Raw genomic sequence first — 23,517 nt, 5'->3', positions numbered from 1 at the left:
AAATGAGTTTCAGTTCTTTCAAGAACTGAAGAGAAAACTGGGGCTTTAAGTGGTCAATTACAGAATATGGAAAGAGGTCTTTGGAAGAACGCGAGGCACAAAAAGCTAGCTTCAAAAAAATCACAAATTTTTTATTTAGACTTACTAAAACATGAAAGAGAACATGACAAAAAGGAAACGCACAAGCCTCTGCATTGTATTCTGGCACCGAGTTGAACAGACATAAATTTTGCTTGTGTGACATAAGAACTCCATGGAAGTTTTCGCTTTTGGCACCATTGCAGTAAAGGTTCTTAAAGGTGAAGCAATCTGAAGGGGGTCATAGAGAACGGTGGAGGAAGGAAAGAGGAGGCTCTTTCTTGGACAGATAGTTTCACATTTTGCTTTTGCATGTCTTCTTTCTTCTGTTTCTTGCAGCTGATGCTGATCCCTCTAGGACATGAGATCCTACACAGAGCAAGCCCAGGCCTGATCCAGTATGGTTGTTTAAATGTAGCATCTTCTCTCTTACGTCTTAGTGACACCTCCTTCTGTTCATTAAAAAAAGTGGATTGTGAATCACCAGTTTCAGCCGGTTTTGTCTTGTGTAATATACAATGGAAGTCTTGACAAATGACACCCTTATTAGGCAGAAATATCAGAAGTGTTGTTTGCTACACTTGTTGTTTGCTTATAGAAGACCTTCCAGTGCACAGCATGTATATATGTGGAAGCTGCAGGACCCTGGAGACCTGGAGGAAGGAGTGACGTGCCAGAAGAGAGTAAAGGTCGCCTCTGTACAAACCAAAAAAGCAAGTCCAGTCTTAGCTATGCCAATAGGTACAGGTATAGCAAATGCAAAGTCCAGCCTAGGTCTTTATGCCTATCTCTGCCCACCCAGTCTGGTTACATCTACCCTGATTTGCTATACAGTGCTCAGTCTCACTTTCTTCTTCTGAGTGTGATCAACTTGCAGCCCCACCAACCAGCTTGTCATGAGATAAGCCAGTTTACTTGACAGGAGATTTCTCAAGTGCTAAAAGAAATTTTGTATCTGGCTGACATATTCAGCACTTTGCTAGGCACAATGCAGCAGCGCTCTCTCCCCTGAAAAGCAGGAGGAATTTCCGTGGCTATTATACTTTGTCAGTTCCCCTTATCGCTTCAAATAGGTTGAGTCTAAGGAATTTTGACTAAACTTGCAAAAAATTGTATCCTTCCGTCCTTCCTTCCTTCCCATTCTCGTTGTATGAGTAAGATAATGATATCTACTTAACATGAGATTCAAGAAGCGTCTCTTGTCCTGTGTCCATTGATCTGATAAACTGGTCATGTGCTCCTTTAACCACAGTATAGGTCTTTGCCTCATTTAAGGGCATAGGTCTTTGCCTCATTGCCCTGAAGTGCTTGCAGCTGCAGGCTGTTTGTCACTTTGTCATTTCAGTTGGGGCATCCACTGAGTGCTGCTGAGGTGCAGGCTTCCTCCTGTTTCCCTCAAGTATTACTGGTTTCAGTAACAAATAAACCTTATTCAGGAGGAATCTTTAACTTTTCTTCCCTTGGACTGCTAACTGATGTAATCTCTTTGAAAATGCTGATGTCATCTCTGTCCAGGCCCAGTGTAGTCTGACTCGACTGGAAGCCATTTCAGTTCTGACTTGGAGACGACGTTGAGGTCCATTCCTGCTGAATAGGCTGTAGGGGCAGGCCTGTGCCTGTTTGCTGGGGGCCTCACAATTTTAGCCATTGCTCTGGAGACAAAATACTTCAAAAGCCCTGTTTTCACAGTAGCGTTTAGGCAGTTGATAGAACCCGACGTTTTTCCCCTCTCTTCTATTCATATATTTTATTTTTTGACTCTTCAGATATTTCTATTCACTGTTTTATATCTATAACTTTCATCAACTTTCCCTACTGCTCTCCCTTGTAACTTTTAGTCTGAGCTTGCTTCTGCTTACTGTAAAATATGATGTTTAGTTGGATGATATTTTACCATTAAGTAACATATAATTACATATCGACTTTGACTTGTCTCAGTTTCAATTAGGGTTTGATATATCACTTGTTCTGTTATTCAGCTAATCACTTTCTTCCTATGGAATGTTGCAGAGAAATATCTTTTTAATAAAAGATTCTGAAATCTCATTTTTGTTGTTGAATGTATCCAAGTAGCTTACGCATTGTTTTCCACCACAAAACGCATCTGGATTGTCAGCATTGTGTATATGTGCGTGTATTATAGCACTGCAATTATTTTCCAGGGATCTTAGTGTGTTTGTGTCTGCCATTAAGATGAATGTGTACCAGATGCTGTTTTAAAATGAAGCGCTATTGTATAGGCTGATGGATGGAAAGTTTGTCAGAAGTAGTGAAAGCTTCTACAGGGGATACAAAGCAGCTGGAAAAATTCATTGTTATGTGCTGCTAGTATGAGTCTCTAGTTCAGCTGTGCTGCATTTTGATTAGAAAGTTAGATTCTATGGAAGCGTCAAACCAGTTCCTGGTGTTCTCTATTTTTATGGCATTTGCAATTTGGTATTCACCTCTTTATTCTCAGCCAGTAAATCTGCCATTTTACATGAATATCTGTTAAGAAGCACAATAAAAGTTGGCAAATGTGAACTGTATCTATTACTTCTATGTGAATGTCTTGTTGGCCAATGGAAATTAAAATGCCCTGTTGATTGTTTCACTTGTATTTGTAGAGAATAGCTTGTACAGCAGATGAACAATGCCAAAATTATTTTTTTCTTTTTAGTTCTCTATTACTGTGATTCTGTGATTACGTTACCAACAATATTGTTCTCTGCTTCAAAGTATGACTATAATTAGAAATGTGATTATGTAAAAGTGGAATCATCTTATTCAGTCCTACTTCTTCCTGTTCTTAGTCCTATTATGCCTGTTTTTGCTTTGTAGATAGCCAAGTTTCTCCTAGGATTGTGGCAACTAGGAGCAATTTGTTTCTTGCAATGGACTTTATTCTGTATTAGCACCCGTCTCATCTATATGCAGGGACTCATTAGCTCCAGTACTTGAAATTTCTTGTTTCTGAATCTCCGAGTATCTTTCATCCTGCTCTGTGATGGCCATTTATCTGGCTGCCTCCTGCATGCCAGACATCTTTCCCTATTGCTTTAGGAGGGCTTCTTTGGCTTTTTTCATTCTAGGGATTCCCAGAGCCAGTTCTGCTCTCTTTTGAGGTGGTCTCTCCTATCGGTCAATACCAAGATGATATTTAGAACAGAATATCTCCCCACCTTATATCTCCTCAAGATATCTAGAGAGAAGAAAAAAATAGTCCATTTTGTGTCCCAAGCTACCGTAAGACTAAGTGGCAGAGGTAGACAAGGCACTTCATGACTTAGTGTTGGGATTACAAGTTATTTCTGCAGGACAATAGCATCCGTCTTGTGCATATGAAGGCTAACCTCGAAATCTGTCTTATCAATACTCACTTGAGCCTGATGCACTGTTGTCACCTTTTCAAAAACCTACTCCTAACCAGACTTGCTTTAAAAAATCATGTCAGAATCTACTGCATTCAAGATATAATTCAAGATTTGTGTTTGTGTCAAACAAAATTGCCAAGTTTTTTTACAAGTGAGTAGTGTATGTAAATATACAGCAGAGTGGTGGTATTGGCAATGTCTTCTACCTTATGCTGTTATGCTTTCAGACAGAGAGGGTTAGGAAGGCATTTTGGATGAAATGAGGAGGAGCCTTCAAGCCCTCCAGGTAATAGCTGAATAGCCCATGACAGAAGTGTTCAGAAGAATGAGGGCTAATTTTGTGTTCTGACCAATACTGACTTTTTCCAGTGTTCAGAATCTACAGTTTAAGGCTGGATGGATGACTATAGTCACATGGATGGCAGAACCAAGACTACTCTAAGCATGCTTTGTCCTTAGGATAATAGGTCTTTGCTAGAAAGACCTGACCAAACTATATAATGTATTTATTAAGTTGTATCTGTATTAAGTATAGGTATGTATTTTTATTAAGGAATTATGGGGATTTTTTTCATTGCTTGCTCAGTTGTTTTCATTACTTTGTAAATAATTTTGCCATGTGAAGACTGTAAAAATAAATTTCTAAATGCTAACAGAAACTGCCTGTGTTCTAGGCAGAAATTTAGTTGCTAGAAATTTCAGAGAAGTAGATTATTGCTGGCCTTATAAAGAATGCTGCATCAGCAAATGCAAAAGTAATCCAGATCTGTTTCAGTTTACACTACAAAGAAAGGGATTTCCCATTTTAGTTTTGGATGTAAACCACTTAGTGTGTTTAATCTAGTGATATTTTCTTCTAAAATGAGAAACATTTTATTAGAGCCTGCATTAGAATCCAAACGTTTTGATTACTGTCCCTAGGCATTGCATTTGATTTTGTGGCGAGTAACAGTCAAATTGTTTTGTGTGTAGCTGACATTTCATAGGTTTTCAAGGTCTGTTCTTTTTCTTTCTTTTTGTCTTGCAGTTTTCAGTGAAGATCTACATGCCAGTCTATATTTTGTCAATGCATCTCTGCAAGAGGTAGTGTTTGCTAGCACCACAGGGACATTGGTACCCTGTCCAGCAGCAGGGATCCCCCCTGTGACGCTCAGATGGTACCTAGCAACGGGCGAGGAGATCTACGATGTCCCAGGGATCCGCCACGTCCACCCCAATGGCACTCTCCAAATTTTCCCCTTCCCTCCTTCAAGCTTTAATAACTTAATCCATGATAACACTTACTATTGCACAGCTGAAAATCCTTCAGGGAAAATCAGGAGTCAGGATGTTCACATTAAGGCCGGTAAGTGCAGTCTTTTATTGGGTTCAAATGGGCATAAGGAGGGAGGAAGCTTGAGTGTTCCAGAGTCTCAGCAGCTGTGAATCAAAGGAGATTGGCCAGAAGTGTGCTCTGTGCTCTTCCAGTAAAATATTGGATTCTTCCCTCTCCTTCCTGATTTGATTGATTTTGGTGGTGAAAAGTTAGGTTTCCAAAGATCATAATCAGTTGAGCTTCTGCACAAGTATAAGGAAAAACAAGCTGATAATGAAATCATTAATCAGACCATGCTGACTCATCAAAGAGCTGTGGGAGAAAAAGATACAGTCTTTGGATTTTGTATAGGGGCTGGAAGAAAAGAGGAATGCTTGCCTAATCACGTCCCTTCTCATTTGCTTGTATTCAGTTGTGCTTTGTTTTGAGAGAAACTTGTGTCCTGTGTAACGATTCAGCAACTGATGTTGGTCCATAGGCAGTGCTTTCTGTTTAAACTAAAACATGCAAATGAGCATAATGGTTTTGCGTCTCTTTTCTATACTGACTGTGTGCTGACTGGGTCAGCCAGTGGAGAATTACAGTGGGATCAAAATCAGGCCTTTTGTTACAACACAAACACATGATTGCACAGCTTTTGAAGGTTTTGTCTACCCACTTCAGTTAATTAAAATATACAAACAAACAAAAGCTAGTCTGGGAGCTGACCCTTGGCTAACGCAAATCCTCATAACCTCTTTGTTGTTGTTAGAGCTATGATGGTCTTTTCTCAGAAGAGAAGCATCTTTCCTTTGGAGATATGCCTTCACAGGAGATATGTAGGGAAAACTGTGACCAGTCAGCAAGTAGATTTGTCTGTGACTCTCTTTTTAAATAAGAGAATGTATTCCCTTCTTAACAGTAAATTAACATTCAGAGATCTGTGGTTTGTAGACAATTAGAAAGCACGAATACAGGTTGCCATGAAATTCATGTGTCTTATTAAAATTTTAGCCTAGAAAAGTGTGTTTTCTTGCACAAGAAGTGACTAGTAGAAGCAAGTTCATGTTACATATGTTGTGGAGTTTCTATAGTGGTCTATGCTTCCTCTGAAAATACTTAGTTGTCTACAGATCAAAAAGTTTGAAATCAAAGATTCATAAGAATACATAGTAACCAACATCATGTTTGAAACTCTGGGTTTTGTGCTTATGGTTTTATTTTAATGGATTTGTGGACAAGTTGTCTGGCAGAATTATACTTAGAGACAACACAATTTTTTTTTGTCCTTGGTGGATTTGTTAATATAACTCAATTTTGAGCATCTTTTGGGCAGCATTTTTTCCAGTATTAGTTTCCAATTTTTCTTTTTCTTAGATTAATGTGTGATGTAGAGGGGGTTAAAACTTACAACATTGCTAGTTAAGCCTCTAAACTGGTGTTCATTTATTTGTAAAAGCATATGATATGGATGAGAGGATGCAGCAATGTCCATTGCTCAGCATTTACCCATTTACCCATGGAACCCCAAAAGAAGTCTTCCTCTTCTGCTTGAGAATTAAACCTCGCAAATGGAAGAAGGACCTGAAAAACAGGCTTTTCAATAGATGGCTGTAGCTGCTTGACTCAGAAGCTAACAACTTTTTTTGGCCAAGTCAAAAATGCACCTTTTAACCCTTTCCCTTCTTTCTTTAGCCTTTTACCCCGATTTGTTAATTTCTCAATATGATTTTATTTCTCAGTTATCTGAGGTTTGGATAGCAAGCTAAACAAGTCCCCTTCCTTCATATAAACTGATATTGTGTGTCAGAGCTGTCATTGTGCCTGATGGCAGGCAATAGCTATTAGTATCTTTTCCAGAGGCTTGTGTAATCCCCCAAACATAGGAAAATACAATTTTTTAGGGAGTCTTCTGTGTATAGCAGTAAGCGTATTTTATGCTTAGATGATAAACTCTGTGCTGCTCAGATATGAAGTGATAAACTTCATTTGTTTGTGTGTTACTTTCAATTACATTTCTGTTCACGTGAAGTCTGTAAACAGGTCCAGATTGGCCTGATTTAGCAGAGTTTTTGGGGTGCCTTTTCTAATCTCTTTTCCTCTCCCTTTCCTCCTCCTTCCAGTGCCCTCCAAAAGCAATAGGATTTCCTAGGAATACAGAAGCAATCAGTAGAGCATCCAATCATAGCACAGTCATACAAAGACTAAAATAGCTCTGCCCATTCTCAGTCAGCTTGAGAAAGTCTGAAGCTTACTTACCTGCTTCTCCAAGAAATGAGTAGCAGGTATAAGAGTTCCAGCTCACAGATGATTGTCATTATGGTTTTGCATGTAATTTTGCACATAATGCAACATACATCCCCAACCCCCAAAAAACCATAACATGCACACTTAGACACCCACACCCAATCCTCTTCCAGGTCAGTCCCATTGGGGAGTAAAGGTACATATCTCTATGTCATCCTCAAGCTTTCCAGTGCAATCATGGCAGGAAAGAATATATCTTTTTAGCAAAGGGTAGCAAAGGCTGAAATTCTCATATAAATTCATGACTCGGGGACTTGGGGTTTTAAAAAAAATAAATAATCAGCAAATCATTCATGGGAACTGGCAAAATTATGGTCTAGAAATAACTGAGGGGCCTGTGAAATCAGAATAATGTAAACTTTTTAAGCAAGCAAATGAATAATTCTGTGTTCTTACAGAAATGATCAACTGGGCAGATTTTCAAAATGGCCAACTGTTCTGAAAAAAATACAAATACCTTTAGCAGGGTGTTAGGGTATTTCTGCTAAACAAGACTTTTCTGTAAATGATGGTTGTGGTGTGAGCATTAGACAGTCAGTCTCATTAAGGTGATCTATGTGCCATTCTCTTTGGTGCAGAACAAGATTAGGGGGCTGCTTCATCACAGGGCAACCAGTGTTGTTAAGTCACTGCATTAAAAGTGCTTATAATATCAGTTCATCACTTATAACAGGGTTAAGAAACTTAACCTTTGATTAAAAATAAATTATTGACTTTTTAAAAAACTAGTGATGTCTATCTTATCGTAGAAGATGGATTTGTTTTGATTTTTAAAAAGATATTTGATTTATAATTAAATTTATCTAGTTTTAGTTAGAGTTCTTAACTGTAATATTGCTTCAGTCTTGTTTGGGATGGAGAATTTCAGTCTTCCTTTTTGCAGTGGTAGCACTGGACCTAAAAACTTGATGCTGTTTGCATTTGTGAAAACTACAGTTACATTTCAGTACTCCGCTTTTTTTTTTCTTGGAATACATTGTAAGTGGGGCTGACATTTAAAAATTCCAGTGCTCCTGGTATATAGAAATACTTTTGTAAACTCTGCAAAGGACTTGCTGACTCTCCAGTCTAGATTCAATGTGGTTAAATGTAGTTGGTGGAGCTTGGTATATGTTTGTGGGCAAGACATGTAGTCAAGAAATATCTCTGTAATGTGCCAGTTCAGCATTGCTGACTTGGTTACACTGCTACACTGGGGTTGTTCTTCCCACTAACTCTTACCCTCAGGCATATACATGCTTCAGACACACATATCATTTTCCAATACATTCATTCCTATTTTCCATGCAACTGTTTGTCACTTCAAGATATATAACTTTGTTCGCCACCTCAAGATATCTGTGTTGGCTGTGGTGGTTTCTTCTTTTGCACCTTGGCCTTATGGTCCTATGGAGAGTATATGTTGCTGCTTGTCCTTCCTGTCATACCCATTTACTTCTTGTAGTAGACAACATCTCTTTCTTCTTTGCTCTACCACCTTCTCCATTAACTGTTGCTCACAGGATTTTTTCACTCTCATTCTACATTGAATTGTTTCAGTGCCAGGATTTTCCTTCTTTCCATTGTCCTACCCAATGCAACTTCATCTCAGCCCAGCAATATTAATTTGGTGTGAAAGTTTTCTCCAGGTTTTTCTTTTTTGTCTTTGTCCATTAAATTAATTCTTCCAGATGCTAGATGACTCATATGCTGGATCGAAGTGTACCCGTGCTGTTTTTTAATACAGCTCTGAATCATAGTTTCTGTTTTCTTACCATTAACCTATGTCTTTCAGTGCTGGGCAATTGAATGTGGCTCTTATCTTACCTACTACCATTTCTCTGTGTTTCTGAGACACCTTGCTTTTTCTCTGTCACCTCCATCAGTTTTTCTCCTTCGGTTCTCATTTCTTCAAAATCCTAAATGACACTGATCTTCTCATTTACCCTCTGGACGTCTAATTCACACACAGTACTTGTATGTACTTTGTACCGGTTGATAGAGCAGAAGGCAATTTGTGATGGGAAACATAGCATGATAAACTAAAGAAGTAACAGAAGACAACACCATTTACCTATATAAATACGTAGTTCTTACAGTTTTTCTCCTTGCCCTCAGAATTAGGGGAAGAACACAGAAACACAGTGAAATGCAGATTTTGAGGGAAAAAAAAAAAGATCTGGGAATGCTTTCATTTGAATTTGCAATCAGCCTTGCAAAACTCTATCATTTACTGAGACAAAGAATTCACAATCTGAGTAACCTCCTTGGGGGAACTTTGCAAGGCTAACCAAGGAAGTGGATGGGATATATCATTACAACTTATTTAACGAAACGTCTTCTTCTATCTTCAGTTTTACGGGAACCCTATACAGTCCGTGTGGAGGACCAGAAAGCCATGAGAGGCAATGTAGCAGTGTTCAAGTGCATTATCCCCTCCTCTGTGGAGGCATACATCACTGTTGTCTCATGGGAGAAAGACACAGTCTCGCTTGTCTCAGGTAGGATGTTGTGGTTTTCTTTTCCAATTGGCTATGGCAGCTATGGTTCCTGGTTTTTCCCCCAAATGCCTGATGTTTACTTTGAGTCAATTATAGCTGAATGGTATGTCATCCTTCCAGTAATGTATTTCACATTAGCATTGCTGCATCCCTGTGACTGTGTGTGACATGAAGGTTTTAGACAGCCCTGCTTTTTCTAGCATGCTTGAGGGGAAAATAGCATGTTTTTTGTTTTATACCAGACATAAAACCAGCTTCCTCGTGCTGTGGCAATGGGTTCATGTTTTAACTTTGATAAGGAACTCCTATATGTCAAAGAAATTTGAGTGTCATAAAGCATGTGTTGGGTTGTAATTGTTTTTCAGTAGTAATGTTACACATGGATTAGAAGAAGTACCGAGTCTAAATTTGTTTGGTTGTGTTTAAATGAGGTATGTAATCATCATTTATAATTTCATAACATTTTAATCTGAAATTTCTTCATAGATAACACTGGAGGCGTAAACTGTGCTTTAAGCTGACCATACTGAAGTGAAACAATCTATTCTAAAGCAGTTATATGCATTAATCTATTTACTGACAAAGGGAGGAAATGTGAGGCATTGTTAAGGAAGTACAGGCAATTCAGGCAAAGAATATCCAACATCTTAAAGCATAAACAGTGTAAGAAATTCATGGGAGAATGTATATGTGGGAAAAATATTTTCAGTATAGTACATATCTAAATTATATATTACACACAGTGCAGCTGTTGTTACACATACAAATGATTTATGTGTGCAGAAATTTGAAATATATTGTTCCAGGGTAATGCAGAATGGAAAAAAATAGTCTAAGTTAAATGCCGTTGCAGAGTATATTTAAGAATGCGTTTGTGTTTATGATCCTACAACGTGTGGAAATGTTTTTGTATTTCTCTTTAGTATATTAATAATCTTTCCTTTCTGTCAAGTGTTGCATTGATGGAAATATTTATCTTTCTAGATGACTCTCATCATAGATTTTTCTTTCTCTATGTGTTTTATTGGTTCCTTACTTAAGTTTGATCTATTTTAAAAAAATATATTTCAAATAGCTTTCTTAAGGATTTGGTAGATATTTAAGGAGCATGTAATTTGATTATCAGTTGTCCTATGCTACTGGTGCACTGTTTAAGCTTGGTAAATCCACTTCCCTGTTATGCTCTTGGATTTTGATACGTCATATTATTTTTGTCATTGAGCAACTGAAACTGAGTGTGTTTTCATGAAGAGGTCTCCAATATCTGAATTGTAGGACTTGCCAACACTTCAGCTGATATAGTCAGGTCAGAGTTGTATTTAAATATGCAAACAAACTTTACATTATTCTGTATGTAATGATAAAGAACTATGCTTAACATTATCTAAACTATGATTATCTAATGCAACATTGGATGAACGAGTTTACTTTTCTTCATTTTAAAATAGGCTACTACACGATGCACGTATATGTGTATGTGTGAGTATTGGCTGGAGGAAAAGAATGTGTAATTTGCATGGTTAACTATCTTAATGTGGTTTTTTTAAGTTTATTCATTCTATATTATAACAAAACATGCATATTTTCTCTGTCAATTGTTTTTTTTTTTTTTTTTTTGACCTGAGCATTAGTACCTAGTACCTATGTGATATATTTGAGTGGTTCAATCCTGCTCTTCACCTTGGAATCAGGAGTAGGGCATACAAGTCTCTGTAACTCCTTCTTTAGGGTAGAAGGCATGGCATTTCTGCAGAGCATCATGGCTGCCATTTTAAGATAATTCCGTTCTGGTTAGTCTATATTGATTTTAACCCCAAACTTTTGTGGGATAAAAGTGTGTAATAACATTTAACTAGATGGACCTGAATTGAATCTTTTTTTTTTTCCCCTTAATGCAACTTCTGACTGTCATTGACTAGGCTACAATCATTAAAAATCTATCACAAATGTCAACACTTAAACTCAGTTTCTGGTTATCTCACAGTCCTTTAATTTGACAGTTAGAAATCTAAACAGAAATAAAATATAATTCATTAAAACTGATGTTATTTAAAAATCTCGGTTTATCATATTGGATCACATCACAGAGAAGATTTAGTTTCAGAGATGAAATCACAGGTTAGATTACAGGTCGATGCTCTTTGTCATGCAAGGGCAAAAGTGAGGCAGGAAAACATTGCTTCACTTTAACCACAATGATTGCAAGATTTGTTTGTTCACCATTTATACTCTTTAACTGCAGCTTAATAGTGAGAGCATTTAAAAACCAGAACCCACACGTGTTTCATAAAACAATTGCCTTGAGTTTTACCCGTAATCAATTTTGCAATAATCTGACCATGAACTCAAATGGTAGATATTGATCAACCTTGTCTTCTTAGAATGCCAGTGCTGATGAATAGGATGCAAGACATAACACGACTATTGAGCTGTTTTCTACTAATGGTCAATATTCTGAAGAAATGCATATGATTCCTTGTGCAGCCACTGCTAGCATGGTTTTATTTCTGGGTGCTAGACCAGATTCATTGGTATGCTTTTTATCTCACCATTTAATATTGGAAAACATCAAGTTCTGATTTGCTTTGTTCTTGTTTCTTAATATGACTGACATATTGGTTACTCATTAACATCAGTGAAAATGAGAGACATCTTGAGGCAAAACCTCAACTGTGAAAAAAGAGCAAGAGTATAAGAAGATACACGCTCAGAGTGATGATTATCATGGTTTGAGGTGGACAAGGCTTTTGCGGGAAAACTAGATAATGTCTACTTGAAAAGAAAGAAAAAAGAAAAAGGAAGGGGGAGAGAGAGAGGAAAAAATGAGAAGAACATTTTCATACTGATATACCCATTTCAAATAGAAGACACAAGTCGCTGAAGAAGCTTCAACCTTACATAAAGGAGGGAATGGGAGACCCCCAGTGACAGGAAGCAGGGCAGCTTTTCAGTGGGGAAGCTCCATATGCAAGTGGTCCAACAGAGAAGCGCTTTTTTTTTTTTTTTTTTTTTTTCTGAAAGGCTTAAACCTCAGTGCAATACTTCCAAGTAAAATTTAGAGGGCTAGAGAGGTCTGTAGATGAACAAGAATCCTTTATTTCAGCTGTTACTGTTCTAGATATTGGTTCTCTTTTTATGTAAATTCAACATTTTAAAGAAAGAAAGCAAAGTGTTTTTACTTTCATAATGTAAAAATAAATTAGCTTTTTCCAAAGAATGTTTAAGACGTGTATTCCTTGATCAAGATAGTGATATGTTTTTGCTCTTGCAGCAGTTACTATCCTGGACATATCTGCTTTTATCTGTATGCTTAGTTCTCAGAGAGCACAGTGATGTCCATAGTAATCAAAGCGTGTAATAAACATGGCTGGGCAAAAGCATCTTCGGTTTCCTGGCTGCAATTTTATGTCATGCCTCCAGATTATTCTAAGCTAATTGGGAGTTGAAACATATTAAGACATACTGCTAGAGCATTTCCAAGGAGTGTCTAGATAGGTCAGATTCCCTGTGCAATAAAGAGGGAGGTGCCCATGTTTGGAGCCAGAAATACTGAATTCTGTGAAATTTCCATATGCAAGGATAGCTGTGGATGAAAAGATGTGCGTGTGCTTATCTGTCTGTCAGGGGAACAGCTAAATAATTGGGGTTTTTCTCCTACACTTTGTCTTTAAATGTGACAGCAAATCTGAGGCCAAAAAGCTTTTTCAGGTTGTGCTCTAGAGGCCAAGGTAGCAGGAAAAATATTTTAAAGCAAAGAAAAAAAATTATTTGGACAAATCTATTTTGAATAAAAGTAGAAAATCCAACTTCCAACAATAAATACACAGAAATCTTTTCATATTGGAAAGATCCATTTTGAATAATAATTTAGATGAAGTATTTAGCCATCTCCACTAGCTACAGCTGTATTACAAGCTCTCAGACAAGTACAGCAACAGACCTGTGCAGTCGTCAATCTGCTACAAATGCATAAAATGTATCTTATTTGCCCATCTGTGTCTTTTAGTAAAAGCAATCAAACTTTCCGATGATGTATGTCTTGGCCAACAATCTCTGAGATGCTGGCAAAATAGAAGGACTGATGGTAACTCTGAAAATTCTTGAGGAGCTCACAAAGTGCAGGTTACTGCTCTACCAAGCTCTACAGCTGCAACATCAAGAGTTCTTTTCTGTAGACCCTTCTCTTCTGAGGAATTGTATACTGTCAGTTGACGTGAAACTGAGTCTGAAATTCATTTGAATTATAATAAGTAACATAATGATTCATAGATTCATAGATTGGTCCAGGCTGGAAGGGACCTCCAAAGGTCATCTAGTCCAACCTCCCCGCAGTCAGCAGGGACACCCCCAACTAGACGAGGTTGCCCAGGGCCTCGTCAAGCTTCACCTTGAATATCTCAAGGGAAGGGGCCTCAACCACCTCCCTGGGCAACCTGTTCCAGTGTTCCACCACCCTCATGGTAAAGAACTTTTTCCTAATATCCAATCTAAATCTCCCCTTCTCCAACTTAAAACCATTGGCCCTCGTCCTGTCACTGCAGGCCTTTGTAAACAGACCCTCCCCGGCCTTCCTGTAGGCCCCCCTCAGGTACTGGAAGGCCACTATGAGGTCTCCCCAGAGCCTCCTTTTCTCCAAGCTGAACAACCCCAGCTCCCTCAGTCTGTCCTCATAGGAGAGGTGCTCCAACCCCCTGATCATTTCAGTGGCCCTCCTCTTGACCCGCTCCATCAGGTCCATGTCCTTTCTATATTGAGGGCTCCAGACCTGCACACAGTACTCCAGGTGAGGTCTCACCAGAGCAAAGTGGCAGAATCACCTCTCTGGATCTGCTGGCAACACTTCTTTTGATGCAGCCCAGGATGTGATTGGCCTTCTGAACTGCGAGAGCACATTGCCTGCTCATGTCCAGCTTCTCGTCCATCAGCACCCCCAAGTCCCTTTCCTCAGGGCTGCTTTCTAATACCCCATCCCCAAGTCTGTATTTATACTGAGGATTGTTTCTTCCCAGGTGCAGAATCCTGCACTTGCTTTTGTTGAACCTCATGAGGTTCAACTGGGCCCACCTCTCCAGCCTGTCCAGGTCCCTCTGAATGACATCCCGTCCCTCTGGTGTATCGACAACACCACACAGCTTGGTGTCATCTGCAAACTTGCTGATGGTGCTCTCAATCCCTCTGTCTATGTCTTTGATAAAAATGTTAAACAGTACTGGTCCCAGCATGGACCCTTGAGGGACACCACTTGTCACTGCTCTCCATCTGGACTTAAAGCCATTGAGTACCACCTTCTGGGTGCGACCATTCAGCCAATTCCTTATCCATCGAATCGTCCACCCATCAAATCCATATCCCTCCAATTTGGCAAGCAGGATGTTGTGAGGAACTGTGTCAAAGGCCTTACAGAAGTCCAGATAGATCACATCCATAGGTCGCCCCTTGTCTACTGACCTAGTCACTTCATCATAGAAGGCCACTAGGTTAGTCAGGCAGGACTTGCCCGTAGTAAAGCCATGTTGGCTGTCCTGAATCATCCCCCTGTCCTCCATGTGCCCAAGCATGGCGTCCAGAAGGATCTGCTCCATGATCTTCCCAGGCACAGAGGGGAGGCTGACAGGTCGGTAGTTCCCAGGGTCCTCCTTTCTACCCTTTTTAAAAATGGGTGTGATGTTTCCTTTCTTCCAGTCTGCAGGGACTTCACCTGACTGCCGTGACTTTTCGAATATCATGGAAAGTGGCTTTGCAACTTCATCAGCCAGTTCCTTCAGGACTCTGGGATGGATTTCATTAGGTCCCATGGACTTGTATATCTTTAGATTCCTTAGGTGATCACGTACCATGCCTTCAGTTATAGTGGGATGGACTTTTTCACCTGGATCCTCAACTTGTGGGCCATCAACACAAGAGCTAGGAGGAGAGGGGTTGCCAGTGAAGACTGAGGCAAAAAAATTATTGAGAACTTCCGCCTTCTCTTCCTCGGTTGATACAAGTTCCCCACTGCTGCTCATTAGGGGGGGTACATTTTATTTAGCCTTCCTTTTCTGATTAATGTACCTGTAGAAGCCTTTCTTGTTTTTCTTTATGTCCCTTGCCAAGTCCAATTCTACCTGTGCCTTGGCCTCCCTGACCTCATCCCTACACAGCCGGGCAACATCCCTATACTCTTCCCAGGTTGCCTGCCCCTTCTTCCATTTCCTGTGTAGCCCCATCTTACCCCTTAGTTTGACCAGCAGGTCCTGGCTCAACCATGGTGGTTTCTTGCCTTCCTTACCCAATTTCCTACATGTTGGGATTGAGATCTTTTGTGCTCTATGGAGAGCATCCTTAAAGATCTGCCAGCTTAAAGACCTTAAAGATCTCTGCCAGAGAGGTGATGTGCGGTTTTCTCTTGTATCAATAACCAGCTCTTAAGCATTTTCATTACATGACACTAAACATAAAAGCTTAAATAATCCTAGAACATTTTATGGCTGATAGCTGTATACAGTTTGCTCAAATGTCAGGTCTCCTTTCCTCCTTACTGCTTTCCTTCACAAACCATTCCAAAACAAAGAGACTTTTGGAATCAGCTTTTTGTTGACTTTGTAACAATCAAAAAAAGCCTAGGCCCTGTGGGATCAAAGCGTGCAGCAAAATATGTTTTTGTAACAACAGCCATAAAAACAAGGAACGATAGTACTGAAATACGCCACAGTGCAGGTTGTGCTTCTGCTGCTATTGAGCCACCATGAGGCAGAGAAGAGACTAGTGCTTGGTTCATAGCAGTTCTTCACACCCAGAACAGTGAAGCTGGACTAGAAGGGAAGGTAAACACAAAATAAGTGCTGATTCTGCTCTGCCTGGGTGAAAGCAAAGAGCAGGGTCTGTTCATGTGTTAATTAGCTCCGGGGAGAGCAAAGGATGGGTATGGTTATAGGGGAAGAAGGGCAGAAAGGGATTATTAAAAATAAAGGTCAGTATAAGGGATCAGCAAAGAGATAGAAAAGAGGAGAATGAAGAGCGGATGGAAACAAAGAGAAAGGCTGAAGAATTAAATTTTGTCTGTCACTACATACTGTATTTCTATTATGAATGCCTCCTATCCTGATGCTGATAACTACGAGGGATTTTGAGTTTTTCCATGTGTCTGAATAGCTCAGTGCCAAGAGCAGGATCATGAATAGGTTCATGCCCTGACCTTTCTGAATTCCCATTTTCCTGTCTAATGACATACCATGCAAGAATTGGTCTGATTTATACATAGACTGCGACGGCTTAAAAAAGGTAGAAAAGGAGAGAAACATAATAACGATTGTGCACAATGGCATATTTAAATCTGCACGGAAAGAATAGGGAAAGGTGTGTAAGCATGAATGGAACACAGTTCCCTGAAGAGCTGTGATTGACATGTAGATGACAGCCGATGAGCCTTCCAGCCAGCACACTTTCTGTCGGCCAGAAATTAGACACGCTGGACCACAGCTTGAGAAGTGTCACTGATGTACAATGACCTACATTTGATGTAATGAATTGCATTATTTATTTACACACAGTTCCTCAAGTCTTGTCTTTAAAAAGCTCTGGGGCTCTTGGATCTCTTTCTGCACAAAGGGCTCTTCTGAACTGCTGCGGTCGACAGTAAGCAGTCAATGTTTGCCAGTAGTAATCATGTGGCGGCGTCTAAAATACAGCACTGCAGTTTTTGTTTGTGCTGGCGTTTGGAGATTACAGCAGTGGATCAGTTTACATAGAGTGATCGCTTTTTTTTCAACCATGAGGTTTGTACATGGGGAAAAAAAATCTCTGTCTTTCTGGGGAGTGGTCCTATGTGCAGAATCCTGTGTTCAGTGTTAGGCTATTGCTGATGATTGCAGGGATTAAGTCCATGCATTTGATTTAGGCTGTGCCTAGTAGAGATGAGCTATGATTTTCCTTGTTTTGGTTTCACGTCAGGGCTTAATCAAGATTGCCAACCAGCAAGCATTCAGCAGACACTTAACCTATGCCACTGAATGCTCTAGCTGCAAGATTTTTTCCAGTTCCAGGTGTAGTGGGAAGAAGAGTATAATTTTTTTTTAATGCTTAAATATTAGAAACATATATAAAATAAAAAAATCTCAAGGTAAACTACCTTCTATCATAAATATGTCAGCGAGATGTAATTCTGCTATCCAGGTTTTGATAGCACACAGAAGGTAAAGCAGTCAAACCCTTAATCTGCTGAGCTTCCTTGACTCCCTGGAAAGCTAATGTGAATAGTGTTCAGCAATGCTCAGGTAAGACTGTAGGTTTGCTGTTACAGTAATATGTTTTCTATGCTTCTTGAAGACATATAAAGTGCACTTGCCCATCTCCAAAGACAATATATTTCTTCCTCACTTCCAACAAGGTTATTTTCCTAAGGGACCTAGGAATAAGTAATTTACATTATTTAAGAAATGTCAAGTTATCAGCATTTTTCCTGAGCACACCAGTCTTTTAAGAGGAGAGTGTCTTATAATCTTAGGAAGTGGAGATGGTAAAAACTTGGCACTCCGTGCTTGTGCAAACATTTTTCACATTCTCCTTTGACTCATTGTAAACTAAAATTCTAACTAAGCAAGGCAACATACAGCTGTTCATTGGGGGACCTTTCCTCTGGCTACTCTGCAGCCTGTGCTGCGTGTTTGCTTCCTACTTCTTTACCCTGGAGTTATTTGGTCAGGTGAGTCATTCTCAAATTATGGCTGTGGGATCAGTAGGACTAGATGCAAGGACTTCAACAGCTTTGCGGGAGCCAGGTGTTTGGAGTGACTTGGAGGGTGAACATGGAAAGCATCTGATCCACATGTCAAAGAATCACATTTTGATAGCACACAGGAAAGTGAGTGATTGTTGGCAAAGGAGTCGTTGCTGATCCCTTAGTTAGCACAGGGAGGCATGCATGTGAAACCAGAGAAACTGTTTTCATGTAGAGGGAACTTCCGGGTTTTCCTCAGTGTGACTGGACATTTTGGCTGCTCTGAGGGTGTAGAACATTGGTGACTATTTGTGAGAGATGGAGGAGAAAAATGTACTTGAGATGTGTGTCTTGCTGTTTAAAGCGTAGAAAGCCAGAATTTGCTCTGTCTCACTACATCCAGCAATTTTAATACTAATAGGGTTCACAAATAGTAGCAATGGTTTGGGCATTTCAATAAATAAGAGTGTCTAGGAGACAAGTAGATAGTAATTTTTTTTTTCCTCTCCGTTGCTGCTCTGTTTTGGATGGCCCTCCGTTTCCATCAGTTGAAGGGGTCCTTTCCCTCTACTCACATTAAAACCGAACAAGGAACCCCCCAACAACCTCCCAATCCTCTTTCCTTATTTTTTTTCTCAACTCTTAATTTTTTTCTCAACTCTTAATTTTTTTTTTTCCTCTGTACTTACACAATTAAAGCACATGAAAAACTTGATTGGATTCAGGCACCCTTGAGAATTACTTCTTGTGAATTAGAGAGAGGGAGGAAGGTTGTAACTCTGCTTTCTGTGTTAAGGCTTTCAAATATCTGGATTTTTTTTTTTTTATTTAAATATATGCCTTTCTCTCTCTTTCGCTGTCTTTATCCAGTGTGGTTATACATACATACATATATATGTAGGCGCCTATCACGTCTCTCTACAGGCCTGAGGGTCTGTTGGACCATGCATAACATTATCTAATCTGATGCCCTAAGTGTTCTGTTTTACCACCTTGTTATTGATGTTGCCAGTCATGAAGAGGTTTCTTTCAGCATGGTTGAATTCAGTGGCACAGTTAGCCTCTCACTGGAAATATCTGTGTCACGTTATTTTTTCTCTCCAGATGTACTTGAAATTTTTTTCATTTTCCTGGGATGAATTCCATTTTAGCATCTGGCCAGCTTTGTCTAGCCCACTCAGTTCCTGTAGTATTAATTCTCTCTGGGATTTGTAAAACCTTCAAATAAATATGGCCTGCATTTTAATTAACTTGATGTTTACCAGATCTTTATTAAAGGTGAAATAAGGGCAGACTGACTGTTAACCTTCCCAGGTGTTCACTCAACCTTTTTTCCATTTTGTCTTTGCTCTTTGTTTACAATTATTCAGACAGTTTTTGGTTCATATAATTTTTCTTGAATTTAATATTTGAAGCAATATTTTTCTTGCTTTGGCTTGATATGCAGGATTTTCAAGGGTCAAATTTGTAGACAGCAAGGCTCAGTAGTATCAGATTTGGTATCAAAGGGCTAGGAGCAGGCATATACTTGGGTGAATCAGTGTGCTGGTTTTGGGTCTGACTTTATTATTTATTTTCATTTTTACTTTTTGAAATGATCATAGCATTGTTTTCTTCCTTATAAATCTGCCCTGCTCGTGGCTTGTGATCTTGTCACCTTCCCGAATGGCAGTGGATAAGGAGATGATCGCATTAAGCACTGAATGCTTGGGGTTTCCCATCAAAACTCTAACACGAGCAAACAGCCAACGAGCTCTGACAGTTTTGATGTGAGGGGACAAAACTGATGCATGAGCTTGCTTTACCTGGGTTGCTGAACTGTAAAGGCATATTTTAATTGCATGTAAGTTTTCTCTTCAGAGGAAGGTTACAATGAAGGCTACATGACCTTTCAGTTAGAATCAAGTGAATTTTTAAAGCCTGTTGCCTGGTGTGTGAGCTCGAGCTGTGTAACTGCAGAGGGGCAGACACTGTCCTGCTACAGAAAGGTGGTAGAAGCAAAGGCTAAGCATTTTATGTTGTCAGCAGTTGCTGTACCAGAATGTTTTTGGTTTTGCTAGAAAACTTAAAGCTAGCGAATTTCTTAAAAACGTGAGTGCAGGAGAAGAAAAATTGAACTGTTTAGGTGTTTTCTCCCACCATCAAAATTACTTTATAATTGCAGTTGCAGATATTTTTCATGGCAAAAGTAGTCTACCGATTTGCTGGTTCATGTTTGTTTGGTTTGAAATAAGCTCTGCGTGTTTTTACCGTGCACTCAAAGACTGTTGGTGTTGAATGAGCTGAAATGTTTACTGCAGGCCATGGAGACTGACATGATGCCATGCTTTCAACTGGCAGAGAAGTGTGATCCACACAGACCTGTCAACAAAAGCAGGTCAGCAGGATTGAGCAAGAAAAAAAAAATCAATAAATCTTTGAATTAATCATGCAGCTGCCAGAGAGAATTATGGGTGCATGAAACGAAGGATGTAGGTATATATCTATGGCAATTTATTCTTTCCTACCTCATTGTGTCCTTTTCTTCTCTACACCTGCAAGGTTTCTTTACTCTACTGCCATCTGAATGGCTGTGTGTTTGTTCAGATACCTTCATGGAATACTCACTGTTCATTTTAAAGTAACTAATTCAATATGGATCACAGAAATCCCTCTCTGCACTGCCACTTTTCTCACTGACTCTTGTGCGCACTCAATATGAATTAATACAGGTATTTCCCCTCTGCATAAAACTAAGATTGCACATCTTGTGCACTGAATTGGACTGAAAGCAACTGCTGCTTCGGTGAACAGAGGAGTTAAAAATTCATGCCAGCGCTGCTGACGTCTCAGGTGAGTGGCCCTCCTTGTTGAGCCCTGCTGCAGCAGCATGGTTGGGGGATGAGCCCTGACCACGATGGGGCTAAACCCTCCTCAACCTGGGCTAGGTCCTCCTTCCTGGGCCTGGATCCCACCTCCACCTTGCGGGCAGCTGTGGTCAATAAACATCACTACCAAGAGGGAGTGTTTCACACCCTGCTCTCCTGAAGCTGGACAGCAGTCAGATGCAACCATGGAAAACTAAAAGTGTAGCTCAAGAGGGAGCAATTTGACACTAGAGACATGCTTGAGAGGACTGTGAGGCATTATGAATTAAGGGATGCATCCTGTGTATATCTTTGTGGTTTCAGCTCTGTGCTTTGGTTTTGTTCTCTCCTCCTCCTCCGAATGATTGATCTTTCGTTGTGGTGTCCCGAAGGGATTGTTCTGTAGAGCTTCTCCATACAAAACTTGAGTGTTTTACTGCTGCCCTGCTTCTGGGTCTGGTAGTGAGAAAGGATGGGTAAAAATAATGCCCCAGTGTCTTTAAATCCTCACCTACTCTGAAGACAATGTAGAGGTCTCTCCTCCTTGTCCAGCTTAACTCCCCAGCTGCAGAACTTGGTCATGCACCATGGCAAGGATGTCTCCTTGGCTCTCTGCCCGGGGATCGAGTCTGGCTCTCTTCCAGTTGGGGAACAGCCCAGTACTGGATGCTCACTTTCACTGCTAATTCAAATTCATTTTCCTCTTTTATCTGTGGCTTTCTTTTCAAATAGATAGTGATATTCACAAAATCCCCAAGAACAATTACCCTGCTACTTGTGGAAGGTCAGGGCAGGCTCTGTTCAGGGATTATGTATTCCAGCAGGGAAAACAGAGCTGACATACGGCGCTCTTGTTTTTCAGTTGCATGCCAGGGGAAATTTTTTTTTCTAAATGTTTTCCTCCCTTCTCTATTAAAACAGAGAACCAAATTCCTGACACACTCAGAAAATACATTTGGGTTCAGCTGTGAAGCTGATTTTTTAAATTACTGACAAATAGACTGCAATTTTCTAGGGGCAGAGAATGTTTTTTACTGCCCTCCCTTTGTAAAATGTCCTGCCCAAGTGTATCTAGTTAAATACCATGGTTCCGTAAACCCATGTTTTATCCTTTAAAAAGACATAACCCATACAAAAGTAACATCTTTTTTCTCCTGATAGTTTTCTCACAAGTGATCCTTCAGGCAATACCTGAGTGATAATGATGGAAAAAAAATATTTATCTCTGTTTTTTAGACTTACATTTGTGCTTGTGAGAAGAGTTTTGTGTGCTCTGATGACTGAGATTTCTTCCATGTTCTCCATTTTCTCTTCCAATTTATAACTGTTTTTTTACATAACACTGACAGAAAAGACATTTGTTTAAAAATGAAAAAGTATTTCTAAGATGAAAAAAAGGCACCAACTTAAATGCTAAAAATCATTATGTGGAAATATATGACTATACTGTAAGTAAAACTGATCCCTTAAATGTACAAAATAGTATGCAGATTTTAAAAGAAAATGGATAAAATTATATAGAGATGTGCTATGCGAGCAAATACTCATAATTGTGTGCTCTGAAAGTAAAATGTTTCTGTAAAATAAATGTTTGATATGAAATTTTGTGAGAGTGCAAGTCCCAACAAGCATAAAAATTTTTACATGTACATGCAACATATTTTAAAAAATTATGAGATTATAGTGTACTTATCTGAAATCTTTTACTATTCATTATGAATTAAAATGAAATATGGAACCAGCTGCTGATGTGAGGGGAGAGGTTAGGAAAAAGAAAATAGTGGAAAAAAACAGGAAAAGCCCCAAATGCTGACATTGTGTTGTATTTAAGTGTGGAAGTCTTGTGGAAGAATCCAGAGAAATAAGATGATTAATCATCTGCATAATCCATTTTGTTTTACTTAATTTTTTTCTGAATTCATAAATGTACTGATATGTTGAAATATTTTTGCTGAAAACAGGACACGGATTTTCTAGGAAAAATTCAGTTAGAACATGGGAAGCAAAACTGATCTTCTTTTCAAAGTGGATGTTTGTGACTTGCTGAAAGGCAATTTCAGGGCTAGGAAGCAAAAGTGCACCCATAAATAAGAAGTGATAGGATAATGCATGCTGTGTCACAGCATCCATTTGGCACTTTTATAGAATAAGTGACAAAAAGAGAACCCCTCTAAATGTCAGTGGCCCAAGAAGATTTTGTGAGATGCTGTGTGCGTTTTCAAAAGGAATTAAAGAAAAAAAGAATTTATTCACTGGATTTTGCTTTTCTTCTCTTTCCAACATCTTCTCCTTTCTTACATGAGCTCTACTTATTGATAGTACATCTTTGCATCCTTATCAATAGTTATTCATAGCACTTTCTGGAACTGCTTTTTCTTTTTTCTTTTTTTTTTTTTTTAATGTTAAAAAATTAGGTATCTCAAGCCCTGTAGAAAATCAGGGAAACCTTTATTCCTGCTTATTT

The 23,517-nt window shown here is 39.3% G+C and overlaps 1 protein-coding gene across 2 annotated transcripts in view; it reads left to right on the top strand.

The window, feature by feature from the left end:
- Window positions 1-423: 423 nt before the first annotated feature.
- Window positions 424-23,517, top strand: part of DSCAM (DS cell adhesion molecule) — a 405,642-nt gene continuing 382,548 nt past the window's right edge. The window contains exons 1-3 of one of the 2 annotated variants that reach the window (XM_074157779.1): window positions 424-481; window positions 4,459-4,776; window positions 9,366-9,512. In XM_074157779.1, the coding sequence (XP_074013880.1) occupies window positions 9,410-9,512 (103 nt within the window). In that variant the 5' untranslated portion in view covers window positions 424-481; window positions 4,459-4,776; window positions 9,366-9,409. Of the gene's footprint in view, window positions 482-4,458; window positions 4,777-9,365; window positions 9,513-23,517 lie in introns of those variants that run through there. The other variant, XM_074157857.1, reaches the window with a different exon arrangement.

This window comes from Numenius arquata, chromosome 1 (genome assembly GCF_964106895.1).
Source record: "Numenius arquata chromosome 1, bNumArq3.hap1.1, whole genome shotgun sequence".
NCBI classification, from domain to species: Eukaryota; Metazoa; Chordata; class Aves; order Charadriiformes; family Scolopacidae; genus Numenius; species Numenius arquata.
This window is presented reverse-complemented; position numbering and strand designations above follow the sequence as displayed.